General features: G+C 36.8%; 1 protein-coding gene across 3 annotated transcripts in view; it reads right to left on the bottom strand.

Annotated features, from left to right (window-relative positions):
- The window catches only part of col14a1a (collagen, type XIV, alpha 1a), a 501463-nt gene that overhangs the window by 37219 nt on the left and 445396 nt on the right, over window positions 1–18848 (bottom strand). For all 3 annotated transcript variants that reach the window (XM_039736768.1, XM_039736767.1, XM_039736766.1), the window contains exons 40-44: window positions 12208–12243; window positions 11546–11612; window positions 9538–9726; window positions 6219–6296; window positions 2316–2471 (exon numbers count right to left, since the gene is read on the bottom strand). In XM_039736768.1, coding sequence (XP_039592702.1) covers window positions 2316–2471; window positions 6219–6296; window positions 9538–9726; window positions 11546–11612; window positions 12208–12243 — 526 coding nt within the window. The remainder of the gene's footprint in view (window positions 1–2315; window positions 2472–6218; window positions 6297–9537; window positions 9727–11545; window positions 11613–12207; window positions 12244–18848) is intronic.

Here is an 18848-nt window from a genome sequence, read left to right as displayed (position 1 = left end):
TTGAGAGAACATTTTTCTACATCTTTTCAGCTAGGAGAATCTATATATATAATTCACTAAGGCAAGACAACCATGGAAAGCACGCCGGAAGGGGCGTGGATTCACTAAGCCGCCGACAAGTGAGACACCTATGGCGCACGCAGGAAGGAGCCACGCCCACCAACTCCAAGACCATTGGATACGACGACAACTCACAGAGCCACGCCCACCAACGCGGACGCGACGACACAGAAAAAGCGGCGTCATTTATATTCGTCTGTCGTAGAGGTCACATGGAGCTCTGACCCACGTTGACTGTTAATAGAGGCATGTTTCTCGCGGAGGTGAATCGCCATATGCGCGTGTAAAACTGTTTGCGAGGGGTATCCCATGGGATCCTTAAAACGTTCCTTTACAACTGAGGTTAAAACACAATGAAGTGAGCAGTCTTTAAAAAACGAGTTTTCGGTTACGACGCACGACCGCGTGCACTATAGCAAACTGTTTTACACGCTACATACAGCAATTCGCATCCGCGACAAACATGCGTCTTCTTAGATACTCCTGCACTTTGTACACACCCCCCTCCCCCCGTGGTCGGGTGTCTTGGTGTATTATATATAGAAAGGCAGCCAAAACCGCACAGAGCAATGAAAAGTCTACGTGAGTCACAGGTGCATCTGGACTGTACAAAGACTCGAGTGACGAGTTGGAGGTGGGCACATGAGCAGGCAGTGTATACTGAACGAGAAACCAGCAGACTAGCATGACGGAGGGAGCGGGGTGGATGTCCTTCTCCTCTCCTCCCGTTCCACCCTGAGCGCCGCACGGATGATTGTGTGTTGGTTCGTTCCGTGCATTGGTTAAAACCCAATGAAGGAAGCAGTCTTTAAAAACCAATAAGCCCTGTACCTCTGTTTCATTACCGTCTCACCTGCTTCACCAATGCAGGCCCCGCAACAGGGCAGCCAACTGGGTAACCAAAGTCTTTGGGTTCAGGGAGGAGTATGGTTACAAAGCTGAAACTTAAAGGAATTGACGGAAGGGCACCACCAGGTGTGGAGCCTTTCGCTTCATTTGACTCAACGAAGGAAACCTCACCCGGCCCGGACACGGACAGGATTGACAGATTGATAGCTCTTTCTCGATTCTGTGGGTGGTGGTGCATGGCAGTTCTTAGTTGATGAAGCGATTTGGCTGGTTATTTCCGAAAACGAACGAGACTCCCGCCTGGCTAAATAGTTACATGACCCAACAGCGGTCGGCGTCCAAATTCTTAGAGGGACAAGTGGCTTTCAGCCACGTGAGATTGAGCATTAACAGGTCTGTGATGCACTTGTATGTCCGGTACTGCACACGCACTATACTGAATGGATCAACGTGTGTCTACCCGGCGCGGAGAGGCCGTTGAACCCCATTCGTGATGGAGACTGTGGCTTCCAATTGTTTCCCACGAACGAGAAATTCCCAGTACGTGCGGGTCATACGCTCGCACTGATTACGTCCCTGCCCTTTGTAAAACCCTCATGGTCGGGTGACTTGGTGGATTATATATAAAAAAAAAGCAGCCAGAACCGCAAAGAACAATGAAAAATCAACGTGGAAACTGACTGAGGCGGTGTTTGGAAAATTAACAGTCAACGTGACTCACAGGTGCGTGTGGACTGTACACAGACGAAAGCGACTCAGGTAGGGAGTTGGGGGCGGGCACATAAGCGGGCAGTGCGTACTGAATGAGCACCGTTCAACCCCGTCCTTCGCTTTGGAAGGAGAAAGCGCGACGGCGCTCCTCCGGTTTTCAGTCACGGACAATTGTATGTTGGTTCGTAGCGTGCATTGTTGCAATGTTACTTTTCTTGGTGGTTTATTAAATTACGGATTTTTCAAATGTTTATTTTTTCCTCTGTGCTTAAAAATCATTTAAAAAGCGGCCTGCTATGCTACGCCGCGGGTTGGCTAGTTGTAAATAAAGGACCTAACTTCTATTGTGGTAGTGCCTTTCTTTGTTTATGTAAAGACTCTGGAGTCATCACGGTATCATTTAGGAAAGTAAATAGGTTTTGTAAAGCAATTTTTTTTTTACCAAGTATAGACAATGCCAAAAGAGATCCTACTCTGCTGGGCCCTTGAGCAAGGCCCTTAACCTTCAATTGCTCCAGGGGCGCTGTACAATGGCTGACCCTGCGCTCTAACCCCAAGGGGTATGCGAAAACCAAGTAATTTCCTTCAGGATTAATAAAGTTAAAAAAAATAACAACAAAAAAAAAAACCCAAAATTAACATGGATCTGGAAATTCATAAATTTTAGAAAAAAGATATATAGCTTAAAATCATACCTCCTACACTGTAGCCAGCACAAGATGAAGCATCACAATATCCAGGGGGACCAGCTGATCCTGTAGGACCAGGGCTTCCAGGACGTCCCGGTGTTCCCTGATTGCCAGGTGCTCCTGGCTGTCCCTGACTACCAGGGCGACCTTCTCCTGGTGGTCCTATCAACAAAAAATAAATAGGCTAGTAATTTATTTCAATCAATTCAATTTTGATTTTTTAATAAGGCTCTTCACTACAGGCAATCTCCACAGCGTAGCAACAAATTCATCGGTAAAATACAATTACAAACTTTAAAAGTTACACATAAAGATATACAGTAGATTAATGTACACACAGTACACAAAGAAAACCCAAATTAATTAACATAAATAGAACCCAACAATATATGCCCATTCATATCATTGAATAATGGCTAGTTGACAACAGAAGAGGGGAAAACAAAAATTTAATTCAACAGCATCTCTACAGAAGATAAAACCTCTGAAAGGTCCATGGTTTGTTATAACTCAAAGTCAGAAGACAAGTCCGCCATAGTAACAGTTCTGGAGACTTAGACTGCAGTTACCTACCCATCCTCTACGGGCATTCTATAGTAGGTTGAGCTATTCTAATAAGCAGTAAGTAATTGTTAATGTGCATTTGCAGATATCATGAATAATCTCAAAAAAAGCATTACTATTACATTTTGTGATTATTCTTACTTATTTAAAAGTGCATTAAATAAATGATTCAAACAAATGTTTTGAAATAATCTGAAATGATGATTCATACTATGTCTTCGCTGGAGTCTTCATGTTAATATTGAGCATAAAGTGCAGTCTTAAATAACAAAATTAAATGTTTTTTACATAGACCCTGTTACCTAAAAATAACACATTGAAAGGCCAATTATGGCAGTCACACAAATACAAATGATACTTAAAGTATCAGTGCTACATATACTGTATATAGCAGGCAAACAAAGCTGGTGATAATTTTATTTCAAATGTTTGACATTATATTTTAAAAAGGAAAGATATATTACTAGATCTCTTCTCTAAGGACAATGATTAATATAATGGACACAACAAAATCACTCTTAATCACTAGGTGAAAATAAAATGGAAAATATATTAGCTTAAATTTGTATTGATTCCTTCAGTATTCATAAAAAAAATTGAAGTTACACAAAGCTCCTCTTAGTTTGGAAGCCAGTACCCCAATAAATTTACAATGGTGCAGTACAGTATTTTAGAATCTGCATTGTGAAGTCAATTCCTTCTCATACCCTAAATTGGCCTTGCATGGATAAAATAATTAATGTAGGTGCATGTGTAAGTACACAATGTAGTGGTGTGTTTACCCTGTATTGAGTTGTCCAGGGATCTTTCTGTCTTGAGCCTAATGTTTTCTATTACAGGCTCTAGATTCCCTGCAGCCCTGCTCTGGATAAGCGAGTGTAATAACTGGGCAGATAAATATAAAAAATAGCTGTAATAGACAACATTTTTTATTAAAACAATGCATAAAATGTTTTGAATACTATTTTGTAATATCATGTTGTTAAAAACAAACCAAAGATAGTCTTGCGGTGACTGACATGCTTTTCATAAGTAGGAAATCTTAATTTATGAAAAATTACATTGATTGATGTGATATTCTTAGTTGCTGGTTGTGGAGGGAAAATGACTAATTCTAGTTAACAATTTTTAAATATACAATTTTTGAAAGAAGTAACATTTAAAATCCTTGTTGAAATCTCAGGATAAAATTCTTAGATGCATCTGTCAGTGATAGCAGATCATTGAGGTGCTTTGCTGATAAATTATACTGTCAGAAAAAAACAGAATCATTATGATCTGCAGACAATTCAGTTGTCAAGTTGTTTTTAGTATAACAGAGTACACATCTATTCAATGTAGACAAAAAGTGTCACTGAGCCATGGTTAGGGGCTTGTTCCCACTTTCAGTCATTTCTATAAAAGTTGTTTTCATTTTTTACAATCATAAACATCGTGTCACTTATCCACTATGATTTCAAGCCGAAGAGAAGTGAGCTGCTCTGACAAAGGTTTACACATTGCCACTGCACTGCTGCAGATATTACTTCTACAGACAGCATATCAAGCACAAGTCACTGCAGCGCAAACAACTGTTCAGGAGTTACTGTTACTGCTATCAGGAGAGGATGCTGAACAAGTCAAAAAGGTAATTATAAAAAAAAAAAAAAGTTGAAGTAGTCTCTCTCAAAGTAAATTTAAAACTGTAAATGTGTGGTAATTTTAGTCTCAAAGAATGTTTCTCTATTTTATGACAGAAGAGTTTGAAAAATTTTCAATGCTTTTTAATAGCAGGCTTTGAAAATTCAAAAACGTGTACACCATGCTATATTCATGATATCTCAACAAAACCTGAACTTTCCCAAAAAATTCCTTGAAGAATTAGGTGAGCCAAGTTTCAACAAAAGCTGAGTTGGTTCATGCAAACAGACAGCTGTAGGTACTTTTGCAGTATATGTGAACACAATTAATATGGGTGTGGTATGCACAATGAATATGGAAACTGCATACAGTGGTACCCAGGTCGGGCTTTAATTCCATTCTGGAGCTGTGAGGCTGCATAGTCAACCATTGCACCACTGATAAATATCAAATTCTAGAATCACACATATTGTATGCAGTGCACAGAATTCATAAAAATGGCTTGTCCCAAGTGTGTGTGTGCCCTGCGGTGGGCTGGCGCTCTGCCCAGGGTTTGATTCCTGCCTTGCGCCGTGTGTAGTCTGGGAGTGGCTCCAGCAGACCCCCATGACCTTGTGGTTGGGATATAGTGGGTTGGATAATAGATGAATGGATGGTTCTTTAGTAAAACTGTGATCTGTTTATTAAATTTTATCAAGCTGCATGGGCACACATCTTGTATTCAAAGGGGAAATAGTTAAAGTGCAAGCATCCACAGAAGAGAAACAGCAAATGATTACTACCTACAAGGAAATCTATAGGCCCTAAAACAAATAGTGCTGTCCTGACTTATCAGAAATTGCAGTTTAACTGAATGTATGTAGTTTAACTAATGAAGAAAAACCCTTGGAAGCATGACCAGCAGTTCCCAGAAAAAAAAGTAAATTGCCCTAACAGTATTGTAAATATCTATCAAATATGTGGATGTGCTTAATTGCAGTCAAAATTAGAAGAGAAAAAGCCACAATTTCTGTGTAAAAGTCCTACATTATGTAACTTGATATGCCTGTATGAGCAAAGCACAACCCTCATCTTTTGTTCTACATATTTTTGTCACTGTGTACTTTTATTATGCAACGTATCCCTATCTTTTTTCCACAAAGAACCTTTAATAATACTAGGTGAGAGATTTTCACTAAACTTCTATTGAAAGTCACTATAAAAGAAAATTTTGTACTAGCCTATCAGACTATCAATACTGCGAAAACTACTGTTTTAACAAAACATTTCTTACTCTTAATCTCTTACTCTTATAGTCTGTGGAAAATAACACTGGTTTCACTTTTTGGTAGATGTAAATAGATTCCAAAAGTTTAGATGTCAAATCCTGCAAGAGAATAATAATAATAATAATAATACATGCAACACATGCTTATGTAAATTTCCCTTTACTTATGTAAATTCTTTGGCCATGCACAACCATACCCAAACTCACATGGGGCGAATATAGAATTACCAATTATCCTATCAAACATGTTCCTGGAGACGTGGGTGAAAACTGGTGGATGCTAGATCCATGAGGCAGTAGCACTAACCACTGTGCCACCCATGAAACTGAACAGTAAAACAGTATGAGACCTTACTTTATCCCTAAAATACATGGTGTTGTACTATTGGCATTAATAATGCACTATAAAGAATTTGAAATGAGTACTTATGTATGGTTCATTTTACAATGTAATGTACCTGGTGGTCCAGGAGGTCCTCTGGGTCCTTGTATGCCAATGCCTGGTATTCCTCTTTCTCCTTTTTCCCCTGGTGTCCCTTTTAAAATAAACAGAACATTTGAATATTTTGTTGATAAATACTGTTTTAAACCAAGATGATGTTTTAAAGAATACATGCACATTTTAATTTCTTTAGTGTGAAAGATATTTTGACATATAATAATTATGTGAATCCCCTGTAACCATGATTGATTTTAAATTCTAGGTAACTGTTTAGCAAAAATAATTTTCATTCAGGCACAATCAACAAATAAAAGTTTTATTTTGGCAGGAATAAATACATCTATTGATGCCAGTCATGTTACATGAACAAAAGTCTCAAACCTGGTGTCTCCAGCTGGATCATAAATACTGTATAATCAAAAAATCTGAAACTTCAGTACTTGTGAAGTTCAGGACTTGTGTCTTTATATTAGCTTTCCTTTTGTCAATTAAAACATATACTTCTGTCGCTTAATGTTATGAATAACTTTACACCCTTCAACTTAATTATATCAATACATGGGAGCATGGCTTCTCAAATACATCCAGAAGGGCTACAGTGGCTGCATGTTTCACTTTAACCAAATTGTTAATTAGAACCTCTTCATTTACTACAAAACCATTAAACATTTTCAGACTTAGTTTTAGTTAATCTGCTTGTTAAGATTCAGAACCCTTAATTGCCCATTTTACTTTTAAACAGCTACATTTAAGTTTTAACTGTTGACTCCTCCCTCAGTATTTAAATTAACACAGAAGACTCATTACTTTAGTACAGTTCAGTTAGAGCACCTTGTGAGATTGTTCAATTACTTTTCAACAGCTATTGAAAAGAGTGCATTATCATCACGAAAAGAGTGCATTATCATCACCTATGATAGACAAGTAACAAACCTTTGTTGTATTCCAACAAAATTTCAAATTCAAACCATTTGCTTATGGTATTACTATAAGGATTTTTAAATTATTCTTCGAAGAAAAAATATAGATACTTATTTTTGAAAAGATTAATAGATGGATCTACAGATACAAGAATGCATGTATACTGCTTGGTATATTTGAGTTCAGCATAGCATCTAACTAAATTATCCACTTTCAAAAAAGGGACATGCCTCTGGTTATATGCCATTTTATATGGTATTCATAAAATAGGTAATGTTCAGGATGCATTATTTGTTGGCATGAAAAATGCAATACATTTTAACACTAGAATTGTTTGTGATGTTCCATCTATTGAACTGAAACATCCAATGCTTTTATTACTATGTTTGTGATGCAAGTACTCTAAATTTACACTGGCTGTTACAGATGTTTTTATTGTATAATATTAACAATAAGAGCAACTCACTATTCAAAATGGTAAATGTGGGAGGCAGCTGGTATCGAAACAGCGACCTCTTGATTATGGGGCAGCAGTTTTTACCGCTGCACCATACAAGCTGTCACATCAATAGCCTAACCTAACCTGCTTTCTTTTTCTTTGGTTATATTCTTGAACAAAAGCAGACACTTGTTTTGTTATACTTGCACCTTTTGTGAAAGTGTTTATTTGATATTTGGACATTATACACTTCATGTCTATATTTTGTCAATTATTACAAAAATATGAAAAACTTTTATTTTAACAATGTGTTTACATTGATTGTTGTAGACACGGAACACACAAGAAATGTACAGAATGTATTCCAAATGATGATATATTCTTTACCCTCTACAACTCTAGCACTTCACTCCAAAATAAACACTGAGCACTGAGAACCTTCTTTGCGAATTGGGCGGGGGGATGGGACAGCAAGCTGTTTACTGCTTGTTCTGATCGATACATTTACAACACAAAAGACACTGACGAAGAGGTGCGAAGGAATTTAAGGTGAGCTGGGATTACGAGGTTTTTCTAGGCTTTGGTAATTCTAGTGTTAAACTTTTTTTTCTAATGATTTAATTTTGCTTTTTTTTGTATCTTTAAGGCGCATGGGACCATCATCCAGAAGATCAGCCCTCCTTAGAGAATTACATGAAGGACCCACTGCAAGGCATTTTGTAAACCATTCTCAACCCTTTGCAATTTGGTACTATTAATTCACAACTCAGTGTACCCTGAGTTCAGACAAGATCCAAAATGGGTCGCAAACCCATTGTCTAAGAAACACTGCTTACTAGAAATGTTTGTGATGTGCCATCTGTCGGAATGAAAAACACAGTAGCATTTTATCACTACATGAAATTACGAAATATTTACAATAGATGGTGCACTGCAAACATTAACACTGAATATTCTGAGATTTTGATTACTTAGATTTCAATCCATATTAGATGAGTAGCACAGTTAGTATATATAAAATAAAATACAAAAATTACATTTGTTAAAGTATATAGTGTTCTAAACTGTAATAAAAATTTCCTATATAAAATGAATTGAAGATAAGGTGAAGTATTGTTAACTTGATAAGATAAATAAGAATCAACTAAAAGTTTGCTTTCCTTATAAAAAAAAAAAACCTATTCATTAATTCACTGATACAATGTTTCATTATGGCATACAAAATAATGGTTTAACGAATATTTTTTGTGTATGTTGGGTGCTTTCAATGGCATTCTATTCTTTAAAACATGTTTTTAATTAATATTTTTCTAAAAAAAATGCTTTAAAAATGTGTTATAATATAGCAATCAAAAAATTGACAAAGAAAAAGTGAGTCCAATCAGAAATGCAATCAATCCTATACAGTATATCACAGAAAGAGTTATGATTTGTAAACTTGAACTATACTAAAACTCTCACTATTTTCCAAAGGAGTTTTATATTATTCCATTGTTATTCCACATTACAAAAAAGGTGTAGTAGCACCTGAGAAAGTCCACAAATGAGCAACGAGGCTAATTCTGTGTATGAGAGATACAAGCTATGAGGAAAGAGTGAAGAAGTTGAACCTCTTTAGTTTAAATCATATCACTTCTTAATCTCTATTTCCTTAAACTGTGTAAAATTATGAAGGGAGTTAGTACAATGAATCCTAGCTGTTGCTGTAAAACACATTTTTCAAATACTGTATAACACATGGAAACAATGAATGATAAATTTTGCAAAAATGCTGCAAATTTTTCCTTCACAGAAAGATCCATAGACACATAGAATAAATTAAGTAATTTATTAGAAAGCATTACTTTAAGGATCTTCAAATCTTGGCTTAGTATCTTTTTGGAAAATATAGTTGAATAGGATTGACAAGCTTGTTGTGCTAAATTGCTTTTTCTTGTCACATCTGCTCTAATGTTCATTAAATAGTATGTCATACCTCTCTCTCCAGGTCTGCCGGGTTCACCATTACTGCCTGGAAATCCTTGTCTTCCGGGGAGTCCTTGCTCTCCAGGGGGTCCTTGAGGCCCTTGACGACCAGGCTCTCCTGGTGGCCCAGGAATTGCTCTGACAGAAACTGACTGGCTTGGAATCTGGTTCAACATTGAGTTATATCTGGCCATGTGACCTATAGTCAAAATTCGTCATTATTACTTTACAAATTGACCAATATGTTCTATGCTTTGATTTCTGTTAAAGTAAAATTATATATTTGTTTTTACACCAAGTAGGAATCAATTTAATTCTGTTCAATACAATTTTTTTTGTATAGGATCAGTTCACCTTTTCAGATATCTGAAATTCATTTTAAGATATCTCAAGCATGAGTTTACATTTTAATATGTGTAAAATACATTTTGAGATATATCAGATGCAATTAAACATATTTAAAATATCATGAGATATCTCAATTTGACCTTGCATACATTTAAACATACCTGAAAACTGTATCAAGACATCTCAGATAAAATCTCTTATTCTTTAAAGGGAATTTCCTCTCTATTTAGCATATCTCAAAATGCATAGAGGATATCAGATATCATGAATGTATTTGAAAAATAATCATATTTCACATATCTGAAAAACGGGGAGGCACAGTAGCGCAGTGGGTGGGTCGCTTCCCAGGTCCTCCCTGCATGGAGTTTGCATGTTCTCCCAGTATCTGCGTGGGTTTCCTCTGGGTACTCCGGTTTCCTCCCACAGTCCAAAGACATGCAGGTTAGGTGAACTGCCGATTCTAAATTGTCCGTAGTGTGTGCTTTGTGTGTGTGTGCGTGCCCTGCGGTGGGCTGGCACCCTGCCCGGGGTTTGTTTCCTGCCTTGCACCCTGTGTTGGTTAGGATTGGCTCTAGCTGACCCCCGTGACCCTGTAGTTAGGATATAGCGGGTTGGATAATGGATGGATATCTGAAAATGATTTTTCAGTATCTCTAAATAACTACCTGTCTTTTAAAAGTTATATTAAAATTTATTTCTGATAACATGAAATAAAAAAAATATCTTGCTGGCACTTTGGTATATCTTACAAAATATAAGAACAGTATGTTCTCCCTTTGTATGCGTGAGTTTTCTCTAGGTACTCCGGTTTCCTCCCATAGTCCAAAGACATGCAGGTTAGGTGGATTGACAATACTAAATTGGCCTTAATGTGTAGTTGGGATGTGTGTTTGTCTTTGCCCCGTGATGGACTGGCTCCCTGTCCAGGGCTTGTTCCTGCCTTATGCCCTATGGTAGCTGCGATAGGCTCCAGCACCACAGGCGACCCTGATCAGGACTAAGCGGGTTAGACAATGACTGACATTTCCAGAAATCTTAAATTAGAATCCTGTGCATATTCACATATATCAAGTGGATTTTCAGATATCTTGCAAATATTTTTCTCTGCATTTGAAGATATCATAAAGTGCAATTTTACAGGATGTCATTTTGTGACATCTTAAATTTCATTTTAGAAATCTCAAATTGTGCAGTTACTGTATTTCATAATATCTTAAAATATGTCTTAGATGTTTGAAATTGAGTAGAATGCCATTTAAAGATATCTTGAAATTAAATTGAGATCAGTATATAAAAGTACATTTAAGACACCCTGAAATAAACTTATTTTCAGATATCTGCAATTCAGTTTAAGATATTTCAAAATACCTTTCAAGATATTTTAAAATGCATTGTGGAGATATGATTAAATGTTAATTCAGCTTCAGTTAATGGCATTCCTTGAGAAAACAATACACATGGGAGTTTACAGCTAGATATAACAAAGAAAATTAGTAGTGGTACTGTATCAATCAAGTACAGTGAGTATAAGGCCCTTATTTGATCATTTATTAAATGTAACAAGTAAAAATTCTAGCTTCAACTTTCTACAACAAGTCATGCTGATAGAAGGGTAAATGACACATTAACCAATTAAAAAGGCAAAAGCCATTGACATCTTCAGGACTTACTTTGAATGAGCTGCTCACAGACTTGTCTTGCAATGGAGCGAACCACAGAATGGGACTGAACATCGCCCTGAATTGGTATTCATTTATCAAGAAAAATACAAAATATTTTACATTAATACTCAGGCCTTATGGTGTAATAACTAAGGCAATTAATATTTAACCACAAATTTGATGATTCAATTACCATCTGCTTGTGTGAGACACTTAGCAAAGTCTATAAATATGCCTTTCCTGCAAGTAATTAAAAATGCCAACATTTGCAATAATTATTGATTTTGTAATTTTACTTGAATAAAGTTATTTATTTAAAGTCTAATCTATAATAATAATTACTAGAGCCAAAAATTCAAAAATCCCTATTAGTTTTCCAAGGTCAGTGGAGTTTGCAGCAGATAATTTGTTCTCTACTGTATCATATTTTACTCCGGTTTACTCTGTGAAGGTCTATATTAATTTTATCAGGGGAACAAACATTTTATAATTAATTACAGCAACAAGTACTTTTGTTAACACACTACATTGCATTCCACAACTCCATAAGTTAAGCTCTCAATAAGGAGAATGAGCATCTTAATGCTGAGAACATTTTAAAAAATGCTCAGCAAGAACATATTTAGTCCCAGAATAAATTTACATTTAGTGTATTAAAATTTTGTACTTACTCGTTCACCTTTTTCTCCTTTTATGCCAGGAATACCCTAGGTTAAAAAAAAAACAAAACGTTGTTCCACCTCTGTCATATCAATAATCTTCTAGTATATTTGATATACCTTGTGGACTGATTTGTGAAATTTCCAATTCATTCCAAATGTAACAGTTACATCACTACTGCACTCATATGCTTCCACCATCTAATTTCTATGATTTGAATTGCACAACACATCAGTTTTCTTAGTCAGCTTAACCAAATTCATGGTCATGGGAAGCTGCAGAGTGTCTTATCAGGAAGGGAGACAAGGCAGTGACCAACCCTAACTCGGACAATGGGGCTGTGCCCCAACTCCAGCACATCCCACTCTAATGATATACTCACACATATATACAAGTATACACCAAACCGTGTAGATATTCCAAATAACTTTATACCTAAAAACTGGATTACAAGAGAAAAACATGTAAAGAAAATACACAAGGCAACCCCATTATAAAGCCCACTTCACTTTTAAAATGTTTTGTCTACTTTTAATATCACTGCAATTAAATACAGTACACGCACTATATACACTATACCAAATGAATATTCACTTGATTCTGAGATAACACTAATTCTTTCATGCACTCTATATTGAGAAATGCATCTTCACTAAAAATGTTTAGAAAAAAAAAAATAATAAAAATGCCAACCCCACTACTAAAATGTTACTGCTCAGGTTACGTAGCAACTCCAGCGTCTGTTGCAGAGAAAGCGTGCCTGTGAAATGCTTTTGCAAACCAGTCAAAGGATTCAGAGCACCTAGCACTGACAAATACAGTACCTAGAATATTTAACCACTCAGACCACTAGAAGCAGTCTGGTAGCCTCCTCCATATGCTTCACTGAGGAGAACACAATGGTGTGTTGGGCAAGTGCTTAAGAATGAGTGTAATAAGTGGCCATAACTTTGGTTTTTCTTAATGTTGATTATTTTTATTATTAATGCATTTACTGCATCAACATTTGGAATTTGTGTTTTGTTTATACATGACAACATTTTATGTGGGTTTGTCATAGGTACAGTCGTCTATTGCTGTTGCTGGTCATGTGATGCTATTATGTTGCTTCCTTTTCCTATATACCTGCATGATGTCTGTGTCCTGCTCACAGTATCCTAATTTTGTCCAAACTTACTCTTTGATCTCTCACTTTGTTTAGTGATGCTAAAGATGCTAAAATGTGCTACCAAGAAAACTTATCATTAGGAGTTTCTGCCTGTTTTCATGGTTTTTTTGCCTTGAGCATTTGTGTTGCTTCTCTTTCTTACTGTAGCCAAAGATTTGAAGTTTGCAACTGTGATCTGTGAGGTTTATCCCAAAGTACATGATTTTACTCAAAACTAAGACCATGAATTGACATAGCTGACAATATCTAAACCATTCAAACCAGCTGACAGGGAAAACATGACAGGAAGATGGGAAGAAACAAGTGGAAGACTATTAAAAAGTGCTAATGTACTCCACATGATCAATACATGGTCAGGGGCTACTTTTGCTATTTAGAGTTTCCCCGTGACTGAATCTCATGTTTGCAAATGCATGTTTGTTTTTTTTGGAACTTGAGAAAAGAATAAAGCTCTGGCAACTGCACTGCTCATAGTTCCTGCCTGTACCTTGGAAAAATGCCTCACGCACTTTCTCGAAGCAGACCAGAGCCGACTGGTCAAAATAATTTTGGCTAATGTTACTCAGAGTTTAAAGAGTAAGCTGGTCAAATTACCTTTTATGTTTCTGACTTATTTTTTTAAGAAGAAAAACTGCACTTTATGTTGAAATTTTGGTTATTATTATTTAAAGACAATACTATTCTGAAAATGTACTTAAAGTACTTAAACTACCACTTTATTTTTAAGTCTGCCCAATTTTAACCAGGGATGATATTTTTGTTTCTGTTTTGAATTCAAATGCAGTTTAAAAGCTTTTTTTTCAGAAATTAAAACAGCTTCAGTTTACAATATTCATGTCCATGTCTATTATTTGATTCTGTCGCCCACTAAAACCGTTTTAAATTAAAAAAAAACATTTGCGATTTGGGGCAAATTTACGTGTGTGATTACATACGATTAATCAAGATTAATTCTTACACAGCCTCTAATTAATTGGATTAATTTTTTTAATCGAGTCCCACCCTAATATATATATATGTAGATATATATATGTAGATTTGTATATGTTGTATATACAGTATGTATATATGTGTGTGTGTATATATACAGTATGTGTATATATGTATATGTATATATGTATGTATGTATATGTATATATATAACTGTATATATATATGTGTATAGATGTGTATATATATATATTTATATACAGTAATCCCTCGCTATATCGCGCTTTGACTTTCGCGGTTTCACTCTATCGCGGATTTTAAATGTAAGCACATCTAAACATATATCACAGATTTTTCACTGGTTCGCGCTTTCTGGACAATGGGTCTTTTAATTTAGGTTACATGCTTCCTCAGTTTGATTGCCCAGTTGATTTCATACAAGGGACGCTATTGGCGGATGGCTTAGAAGCTACCCAATCAGAGCATGTATTGCATATTAACTAAAACTCCTCAATGCTATAAGATATGCTTCCCGCGCTGTGCTTGTTTGCTTCTCTCTATCTTTCTCGCTCTCTCTGCCTGACGGAGGGGCTGTTTGCACAGAGGACACGGACGCTCCTCTACAAAATGCCGCTTTATCGCGGTGCTTCTGTATACTTAAAAGCATGTATTGATTTTTTGATTGTATGCTTTTCTTTGCGCTCTCTCTGACATTCTCTGCTCCTGACGCGCTCCTTTATGACGGTGCTCCTTTGAAGATAAGATATGTTAGCTTTCTTTTAATTGTGAGAAAGAACTGTCATCTCTGTCTTGTAATGGAGCACAGTTTAAACGTTTGACTAAAGGGTGTTATTTCATGTCTAGAGGGCTCTAATAATGTTAACAGGGTGGGAGAGTTTATAAGGGCTTAAAATATATAAAAATAACCACACAAACATATGGTTTCTACTTCGCGGATTTTCACCTATCGCGGGGGGGTCTGGAACGCAACCCCCGCGATCGAGGAGGGATTACTGTATATGTTTATATATGTGTCTGTGTGTGTGTATATATATATATATATATATATATATATATATATATGCCAGCAACACTCATGACAATGACAAAACAATTACATTGTCAATCATGTTACGTTATTATTAAAATGTTTCCTTTTCTTTTTACTTCTCCGCTGCCAATTGCAGGTATTTTGCTATATATATATATATATATATATATATATATATATATAATATAAATAGATAGATATGACAACAACACTCATATCAATGACAAAACAATTACATTAACAATCATCTTACGTTATTTTTAAAATGTTTGCTTTTCTTTTTCATAACTTCTTTAACACACTACTTCTCCGCTGCAAAGCGCGGGTATTCTGCTAGTCCCTAATAATACATTGCCAGATGGATCTTTCACACAGACCATTGCTAAGCTCAGGGCTCTCAAGGAGGAAGTTAACGCAAATGCAGGAATGGATTGGAAATTCTGGAATCACGTCTTTAGTAATTTGGGTGCATAGAAAGCATTTTTTTTATAAAAGTGGGTGTTACACTCTTGATTATGCTCATATGCCTTATACTGGTATTTTGTTGCCAACTGCCAGTCTTCAGGTCGTTCATTACCATCAAACAGATAAACGGTCAAGTTGTTAATATGACAGCATCATCAGTACCTGATTTTACTTTGTTCCCGGATGACTTTTTGCAAAATGAAACAGTAGCTTCTAAGCAATCCGCGTCCCTTGTATGAAATCAACTGGGCAAACAAACTGAGGAAGCATGTACTTTAAATTAAAAGACCCATTGTCCGTAGAAATCTGCGAACCAGCGAAAAATCTGTGATATATATTTAGATATGCTTACATTTAAAATCCGTGATGGAGTGAAGCCGCGAAAGTCGAAGCGCGATATAGCGAGGGATCACTGTACATGCATTTCATGTTTGTTCCGTGTCTACAAAGATCTGGATAACTGTAGGATGGAAGGAAATGTGAGGAAAGATATGCTGACTTTAGTCCAAATATCAAATAAACATGTGCGGTTTATTCAAGAATATAACCAAAGATAAAAAAATTACAGTAGACCTCCGTGAAGTCGCAGTTCAGGGTTCGCCGATTTTTCCTTAGAACCTAGCTATTAATTGCTAACGGAAAGCGCAAATATCCTTCACAATTTTTAATGGCTTTTTTCATGGCAATACTGTGCTGTAGAGAGAATAGGAAGCAACTGTTGAGGGAAATGCAGTTTGGGATGGTGAAAGTAGCCAATCCAAGAGTGTTATTCATTTCACCTTGCTGCTGTTTGACTGTTGCCCTTTGACACATCTCTAGGTGAGTGTCCTCATGTTTTCCATTTTGTTATTGCATTCATTTTGTTATTCTTAAATGCACAAGATGTCGCCGAATTGCCTTGCACCTTCTAAGGCTTCTGGTACATTATGGTACATTGTACTGAGAATGCAGACAGACTTCTCATTTTTGGGTGCATACACTGTCAGCATGGTACTGTCATATCTAAACACTAGCATGGAGAATTGCTCATATAATCAAGTGACTTGAACTTTAGAAGTTCCCGTTCCACTTTATTGTGCCAAGCAAATTTGTGATGCAGTGCAGCAGTCTATTAGCCAGCCAAAGCGACGTGAAGAAGTTGTCCATTGTTACAGTTCTGTCTTTGTCCAGAAACTGCTTTATTACCACAGTCTTGGAAAGTCTTTAGTGGAAGAATAATTTTACAGTAACATAGCATTCTTCTAAAAGAAATAGCATAAAGGCTTAATAAATGTCAAAAACTTGTTCGGGCACACCAGGAAATCAGATAAAGGCCAAGTGAATAACAAAATGTACACTGAAATATAAGGATTGGTTTAGGAAAAATACTGAGATGGTCAATTAAATAATGTACCAGAAGAAAGGCTGATGTAATATACAAAATGTACTAAAGGATGACTAAGAAATCAACAAATGTCCTATAAACAAGAATGGATAATTGTTATATGCACAGAAATTTCAAGGGTGGTAGCGCAACTCAAAGGTGCAATAAGAACCAGAATATAATATAACAGACTTTTAATTTATGTAAGTCATTTGGGTGTAAACCAATGAACCAACCAGAGTAAAATGTATGCATTGATTGGCACTGCATGTAAATTCAGTAATTTATAAAATTAACCTCTATTTGTTTTCTCTGAACATTCTGACCATGCTGTAACAGAACATATTTTTAAACTCAAAAACAAGATATCCAGCAAGAATGATCTCCTTTGCAAACTAGCAAACACATCCTGGGGAGCAGACCCTAAGACCCCGCAATTAACGGCCATGGCACTCTGTTAATCAACAGCAGAGTATTGTGCATCAATGTGGGCTAGGTCAACCCATGCCAACAAGGTTGACCGTGAGCTAAATAGTGCATGCTGAATCATAACTGGTGCATTGCAAACAACGTGCCTTCCTGCTTTATACAGGCTGGCCGTGATCGCACCTCCCCATATACGACGAGAAAGTAGTTAAAACAGTAGAAAGGTTCAAGCAACTGATGGACTCCAGACACCCACTTCACCATCACCAGGAGGTAAATCACCGACTACCTTCTTGTTGGAGGTTCGCCACAATGGAACCCCTTAATCCAAAGCAGTCTACAAAACATAGGCTCGTGAGGTGGCGAAAGACTGACTGTAGCCCTCCCAATGAAGCTCTTCCTACACCTCAAGAGCAACCTATTTAGATTTGGCCTCACAAGAAACGCTGAATGTCCCTGTGGTGAGCCCACCCAAACAATGGACCACATTCTCCATGAATGTTCCTGAGGCCCTACATGTACCGATGAAGGTCTTAAGCTGTATTATGTTAATTACGCTGCTCTTACCTGGATACGGCAGTGGTGTGATAAGATATGATGATGATGTGAAAAAAGTTTGTTTTAGTTATGTGTTCAACATTTCTTGCCTAGCATTTCCTGTCATCCTGCATTTACCCAGATCGTTGTACAGTGATCCCTCGCAATATCACGCTTCGACTTTCGCGGCTTTATTTTCTCATACATGCTTACGTCACTACGCATGCGCTTTCTGAGAACTTTTATCTAAGCCCTACAATGGCTCCTAAATGTGCTGCTTTTTCTAACCCTTCTGACAATAAAACTAAGCGCCGGAGAAGGATGCTTACTATCCAGGAGAAGGTAAAACTCTTGGATATGATTAAAGATGGCAATACCCTACAAAAGCCTCCTCACGCATATGAAAAGACAGTGCCAGCAACTGCCTATCAAGATGTTCTTCAGCCGCGCACACAGACACCAACTGCCTACTCCTAGTACTTCTTCACTGAAGACAACAACGCACCTGCTGAAGATACTGCACCACCTCTGAAGACTCTCCTACTGAGGTCTTGCCTTCATAGGTTAGTGGTTGTGTGCAATTAAATGTACAGTACAATAATCTACTATATAAAAGCATTCGGGATTGTCCTTCCGTCCCGTGAATGCAAAGCGTAGCGGTATTCCGCTTATTACAGACTTACTACTTGCGGCTTGAGGTACGAAGCAACGC

The sequence above is a fragment of the Polypterus senegalus genome, chromosome 15, assembly GCF_016835505.1.
Source record: "Polypterus senegalus isolate Bchr_013 chromosome 15, ASM1683550v1, whole genome shotgun sequence".
NCBI lineage: Eukaryota > Metazoa > Chordata > Cladistia > Polypteriformes > Polypteridae > Polypterus > Polypterus senegalus.
Note: the sequence above shows the minus strand (reverse complement) of the source record. Positions and strands in the feature narration are given on the sequence as shown.